This window comes from Enhydra lutris, unplaced genomic scaffold (assembly GCF_002288905.1).
Source record: "Enhydra lutris kenyoni isolate GAN:26980312 unplaced genomic scaffold, ASM228890v2 scaffoldscaffold53, whole genome shotgun sequence".
Taxonomy (NCBI): Eukaryota; Metazoa; Chordata; class Mammalia; order Carnivora; family Mustelidae; genus Enhydra; species Enhydra lutris.
The window spans coordinates 5,777,154-5,784,110 of NW_019154137.1; the positions used below are offsets into that span (position 1 = coordinate 5,777,154).

At 47.6% G+C, this 6,957-nt stretch overlaps 1 protein-coding gene across 1 annotated transcript in view; it reads left to right on the forward strand.

Annotated features, from left to right (window-relative positions):
* Positions 1 to 792: 792 nt before the first annotated feature.
* The window catches only part of LOC111157250 (glutamate ionotropic receptor AMPA type subunit 3), a 282,995-nt gene continuing 276,830 nt past the window's right edge, over positions 793 to 6,957 (forward strand). The window contains exons 1-2 of the mRNA XM_022518525.1: positions 793 to 955; positions 2,178 to 2,336. Coding sequence (XP_022374233.1) covers positions 847 to 955; positions 2,178 to 2,336 — 268 coding nt within the window. The 5' untranslated portion in view covers positions 793 to 846. The remainder of the gene's footprint in view (positions 956 to 2,177; positions 2,337 to 6,957) is intronic.

The following is a 6,957-nucleotide window of genomic DNA, read 5'->3' on the forward strand; positions in this document are numbered from 1 at the left end:
ACAAATGCAGAGGCAATGCAGCTTTTCTTTCTTTCTTTCTTTCTTTCTTTCTTTCTTTCTTTCTTTCTTTTTTTTTTTTTTTTCAAGCGCCAGTTGTCGCTTGAAAGGCTAGCCAAGTGAAGGCTAGTGTATTTCTATCGATCCCATCTCCGGTGTTGACAAACGCCAGCACCGAAGCTTTGCAGTCCGGGGCTGCAGTTTGCAGTGGAGCTAAGCGGTGTGCGGCTTTAATTCCACGTCAGATCAACTTTGATCAATATCCCCCTACCGGCCCAATTGGAAGAGCCCAATTCACAGGCGCTGAGCCTTTTCGCTCTTTCCTTCTTTTTTCCCCTCTTTAGACCCACCATCTTCTGGGGGAAGAAAAGTCTAGGATTTTCTTTATAATTTCTTTCTGTCTCTCTCTTTTGTTTCTTTGGGGGTTTTGTTTGTTTGTTTTGTTTCTCGGTGTTTCATCTTTTTTGTTTTGTTCGGTGTTTTAGGTTTTTATTCTCTCTCTCTCATTCTCTTTCACGTAGTGATAGGGAGAGAGATCGCTTTGGCGAACGGAGCTTGCAGCCAATGAACCCGCCTTCCAGATTGGTGTGAAGACAGAAGTGAGGTGGGGGGCGGGGAGGGGGTGTGAGAGAGCCGGGAGAGGGAGCAAGGAAGGGAGAGAGAGATTGAGAGAGAGAGAGAGGAGGCGGTGGAGGAGGAGGACTAGTGTGGGGTGGAAAGGAAGAGTGAGCGAGAGCAAGTTGAGGGGAGGGGGTGTAAGAGCCGGCGAATTCTTTTTCTTTTTCTATTATTATTTTGACGACTCCTGAGTTGCGCCCATGCTCTTGTCAGCTTCGTTTTAGGCGTAGCATGGCCAGGCAGAAGAAAATGGGGCAAAACGTGCTCCGGGCGGTCTTCTTATTAGTCCTGGGGCTTTTGGGTCATTCTCACGGAGGATTCCCCAACACCATCAGCATAGGTAAGCGTGAGCAAGCAGCCAGTCGGGCCGGGCTCCCCTGAGCCCGAGACCACTGCCCCGGCGGGGCTAGTGCGGCCGCGGTTCCCCATTCTGCATGGCCTCGGGAGGGGACCGGGGTTGGGGACAGGGGATGAGAACCGGGCAGGAGCCGCGGGGACCTGAGCCCCAGGGGGCCGGCTGGTCTGTGGAGCGGCGGGGACAGTAGAGGGGTCTCCTGAGGCTGGGGGGTGGGAGCGGTGGGCTGCAGGGGTTTCCGATTAGAGCGGAGCAGGGGAGGCATGCGGGAGGCCGGGAGGCTGCAAAGGGGCGAAGAGTCGCGGGTTTTCGGCTCGCTGCTCTGGACTTTGCCATGGCGTGCGTGCCGCGGCTGGAAGTTGTCCCAGGGTGATGCCGCCTGTCTGGCCGCGCCAGGGCGCCCCGTCCCGCGTGTCCCTCTGCCGGAGACCGGCTAGAGCTGGGGGGGGGGGCTGGAAGCCCACCCTGGATCCCCCAGACCCGGGCGGCAGCCGGGGTCGGTGGCGGACGGGGTAGGAGGCGGGGGTGAGGCAGGGCGCCATGCGAGGGAGCCGGCGGGCAGGCGACGAAGTCACGCAGACCATGAATTCATGAATTGCCGCTGTGTCTGTCTGGAGCCCGGCTCCCGGGCGCTGGGAGAGAGTTCTCTCAGCTTCTGTCTTGTATTTAAAAGTCGAGAAGTTAGAATCGTTGCCGTTACCGAACCAAACCCCCATAGTGTCCGGCGTGGGGGGTGGATGGCTACCGGGAATAAGATGGGGCAGCAGGGGGAATGGAATTGTTTTTCTTCCCAACCCTTCCCTTTGCACCAGGAAAAGATGAACCAGCTTGTGGAGATGGGCGTCGGGGAGACGGGAGTGGGGGGAGGAGTAGGGGGAAGAGAAGTGGAAAGGAAGCTACTGCCTGAGAAAGAACCAAGTCCCGCGCTTGCTTCCATCGTCCTACCCGAAAGCAACCGCCTCTTCCCCCTCTTGCCTTTCCCCGTTGTCTCTGGCCTCTTCTCTTCCTCTTCAGTGAAGAGGAAAACCAGGTTTCTCTTGGCCAAAATTTGAGTTCGCAAGAGTCTAGAAAGACACACAGGTTGAAAATCAATAATCACCGCACACCGCGGTGCCATTGAAATATGTCCCCTATCTGTAATGCTCCCCAATTACTACCCGGTCCTGGGGGAGAACACGAACCAAATGTCGGTTCCTTTTGCTTATAGGTGGACTTTTCATGAGAAACACGGTGCAGGAGCACAGCGCTTTCCGCTTTGCCGTGCAGTTATACAACACCAACCAGAACACCACAGAGAAGCCCTTCCATTTGAATTACCACGTAGATCACTTGGATTCTTCCAATAGTTTTTCTGTGACTAATGCTTGTAAGTAGATCTGCTTTTCCTCCCTTTGGGACTTTCGGGACCTCACCTGAATTTTGCTTGTGGGACTTGGGGTCTGCGTGTGTGCTGGAGACATTTCAGGGGCTCTCATCAATCCGGGTTTCATGCGACATTAATCAACTCTGTAGGTTCCCGCTGAGGGACTTAAGGCAGTGCACAAAACTCTATTGTGAATAATGTTAGATGCAAAAGTTTTATTTCCCTCCTTGCTAAACTGGCGTTCCCTCCCCCACACCCCCTCTTTGGGCTGGGGAGAAAAAAAGAAAGAAAAAACAGCATGGTTGTTCAGGGAAATTTTTTCAGATGGGATGAAAAAAAAAGAAACCTCTTGATTGAGTCAGTTCAGGATGTACATTACTTGACTGTTAAAGCTCATGCCTGGCTGTAGGAATGAGCTGAATTTGACAATCACCAAATATATAGGAGCCAAATATGAGAAATTCTGCAAACAAGTGACCTTGAGGCACAGATCAGACTGGGTTTCTTGGCCTCTTTCTGTCCTATAATATCACCTTTCTTACTGAGAGAGCTCTGATGGGAACTGATAAGACTACACACTCATTATAAGTGATGAATGCCTGGCAAACTGAAGAGAAGGGAGAAGATGGTGCTTGAGTTACTATCAGAGTAGCTATTTCTGCTATTCCTAGTATTGTTCACCCCCCACTTCTTAAGGACCACACAGTTCTTAAAGCAAAAGGTGGAGGGGGATGGGGAGGCTTGCAGCAAAAAAACCTAAATATCAAAAAGGATGAATTTCATCAGCCCCAAAGCCATTTCTGAAATACCTATTTGTGCTCTGTGATTGTTCCTCTGGAAAGGGGACGTTTTGAGAAGCAAAACCGTGGGAGCCCAAATGACCAATAGTCTGTTGGACACAGGTTTTTCTTGAACGGAATGTTTTATGAGAAAGACTGGTAATTCTTCATCTAAGCTGATTTTACTAAAAGTTTTCACAACAATGAAGCTGATGATGGCGTAAATATGTTTTGATTTTACGGCTGGTGTAGTTTGGCATTTGGGGTTTTTAATTTTATTTCAAAGGAGAAGTGATATTTATGTTTCTTTGAGGTAAACTTTGTATGTAACTTTCTTCAATGCTTCTGCTTCAAAGGATATGTGACTTCCAAAAATTCTTGAAAGGGTCACCAAGGGCACAGGTTCCTTGAAGTACTTTGCAAGAAATGTGACACTTTAGCAGGTTTAAGAAAATTTTAGCTGAAGGTACAGATCCTTATATGAACATGTTCTGAGATACTCTGTATTTGACATTCATTGGCTTTCCGACATTGACAAAAATAGGAACTTATTAATTCCAGCTAGTGTGAAAGTTACAAAATGTCTGTCTATACTTTGCATCTTATTTCAGTAATCCCAGCCTGTCGCTACAGCACTTACAACACACATCCGACTCTTAATCCTGCAGCACTGTGATCTTGTCAAGAAGCTGAATCTCAAATGCAGCTTCCTAAGTATCAATTAGAACAGATTTAAAACCAAATACATAAAACTAGCAGGATTTATTAATAATAATGAATAATATTTATTTCAACTCACTTCAGTATCTTTCCACTGATGAGAACTGGGATAGGAATGCCAATTAACTTCTTAGGAATGACTGATTTCCAGGGTCTTTGGTCCTGTTTTTCTGTGGTCAAATTGGATTGACACCCACCTGCTAAGGGCCATCGGAACCCTACCAAGTAGTAAGAAGTAAATGGTCCTTGCCTTGTGAAAAGCTCAGGCTTGAGAACAATTGAGGCAATAAGTCGTTCATATTGGTGTTGAGTTGCCTTAATGTCTTAACCTCGCAGGGCAATAAAGGAACAAGCATGGGAAAGGAAAAGAAATTGATCAGTTCCCATACCCTCAATCCACAGCACTTGTGTTTAAAAGCTTACAAGGCTAGGTTATGTCTGAGGGCTTGAAAACGTAGGATAATGGGTGTGGCTCACTAGGCAACAAGAAAGACAAAACAAAAAAGTGACCTTGCTTTTAGTTATACCAAATACACATGTACACACACAAAGACACACACAGGAGAAATATCCAGAAACCAGCGATGTGTACCCAGCTGCCTGTTGCACTCTCAGACTTAACAGCTCAGAAGACAGAGGAAGAAAGCTACCATCTTCTCTGGTCCCTGAAACAGTTCCTCTCTGAATGTCACAATCATTGAATGGGGGCCAGATCCCAAAGCTGTCTCCAGGCAGCTGCTGCTTAGAAGCTTAGCATGAGAAAGATGACGAGTCCAACCACAGTCTGATAGTCTCTGGATGCAGAAAACAAGCGTTTCTAGGGTCCATGGGAGCCCTGGAGGTGTAGCTCATCCTACCTGCACTCCCCCCATCCCCCGCCTTAATTGTTCTTTTTCCCAGAGAAATAGAGGTCATATATCTCAGATGCTGGCGTAGCAATACTAGTTCAGAACTGAAGCCTAGCAGGTGATCCCAGGTTCCATTCTTCCAAGTGATTGCACTGTTGTGCAGAGAAGAAACCCCTGGATCTTCTCTCCTGCCCCTTTCTGGAGACCTAGGGAGAACCGGAGGAAACCCCTTATAAGTCCAAATCTGGTCACCCACCTCTCCTCTGTAGTTCAGTATGGAACAGAAAGGCAAAAATTAAAGAAACTTTTCCCTGTTTCCATTCAGAATTCCTAGTTTCAGCCCATCCTAGCCCTAGAATTGATTTCTTCCGGTGATATTCCCTGCATCCCCAGTCCTTGGGCCGGCTCACACTTTCCAGGGCTTAGGTATGCAGGTAAATAAACTCCTAAAGAATAAACAAAGGGTAATGCTTTCTGTGTGTGTCCTTGCTCCACATCCCCTCCCCCAGTGTATTCAGAAGGTTATTTAAGGACTCTTCTTCACCAGCAACCATTTTTTTTTTCTGCACAACCCCCAAGAGGTTTACTTAAGACAGACTCCAACTTCATTCTGTGTCTTAAGAGGCCAATAAAAAGTCTCTTTGGCTTTGAAACGTGGATCACTTGGGATCTCAGTTCAGAGGTGAATTGAAGTTTATCGAAGATACTCAACTGATTTGGAGCACATGTTCCCATTTCATAGGAATTAATTGAGCTTGCTGTCTGACTTTTCAGTTTAGCCAGATGACCCCAGAAAGGAGGATGATACGAATGTTATAGTTTCAGGATGCGTGCGTTCACACACACACACAACTAGTGTGTATAAAAAGAGATGTACACACAGGTTTTTAAGTTCCATGTCCGTTCTTGAAAAAACCCACCTGATCATCCTTCGGCTTTGGGGGTTGTGGAAACAAGAGGGAGGGCTGGGTCTCATTTACGTGGCTTTGCTGCTCTGGTTCCTCGGGAACCGCCTCGGGTTCCCTTGAAGTCCCCTCCCGTGTCTTGCTGCTGTGCACTTGTAGTGCACTCCACACTACATCGCCCCAGCCTCTGCAGTGTCGGCTCATTAGCACACAGATCTCATATTCCCTCTCCGCACTGTCATTGCAAAAATTGCTGTTGTACACCTTTACAGCCAACAAATGTGCTCGTGGATTACGCACGGTTTGCAAGAAGCAAGGAAAAGGCAAATGTAACCTTAAAGGTTATTCACCATGGAATTGTGCTCTAAATGCGTTGGCTTAAATAAAAATCTGTTGATGGAGGCGCAGTAGTGATGGTGGGACTTAGGAGCACAGTCTCTAATGTAGCCCCCGGCAAAATCCCTTTGGCTGCCTAAATCTAACTCATCAGCTGCACATTTTTATTCCATTAATTTTTTTTCGAGCCCTGTGAAGTATACCTGCCGAGAGCACGCTCCTTTTATAACTGAACGCATTTCACTACCGAGTGTACTGAGCTGAGACAGGTTTCCGTCTCTTTGCCCACAGAGTCACAGTCTAATTATCTAATTATTCTAATTGCCAGGATCCATTTAACAGTTGAGGTCCATTTGGGAAGGAACCATCTCCCCTGCTCGGCTTCTCCGTTCTTTGGTGGGTTTGGTTTTGATTTCGTGTTGGTCTTTTTCACATAGTCTTTGGACCAGGGTGAAGACCTGCAGTGCCACTGCTCCTGCCCTCAAACGGATCTGCGGATCTGCGTCTTGCTAACCAATGTCGACTGCTCCAGCTCCACCTCCCACCCCCAGCTCCCCATATTTGTGCCTCTGCTGCTGTCCCTCTCCTCTGTCTGCTGGCCAGTCTTCAATAAGCTCCCTGGCTTAGCTCACTTCTTGGACCCTCTGGCCAGCTGGCTTAGCCCACTGAAGCACGAAGAGGTCGCCTCCGTGGTGCCAGTCAAAGACTTAAGTCACCTTCTCACAAGGTTTATTATGGTTTTTTTTAATCTATTTTTTATGTGGAGAGGAGGGAGGAAGGTGATGCTGTTCATTTGGGCCATAAAAATAGATGGCAATCAGCAGGCTGTAAAGGTGAGCTTCTAGCAAAGTGTACTGCCTCCCCTAGAAGGCGGCTTCTTGTTGATCTACTAAGTGGGGACAGGGAGGGAAGGGTTTGAGGGGAAGGAACAAAGAAAACTATTGTTCTCTTTCTAAGCTTAGAGCCAAATTAGCCACGTTTTTTCTTCCTCTCGGCAATTTTAACTTTTTCCCCCTAAAATGAGACTAGTTTTCCA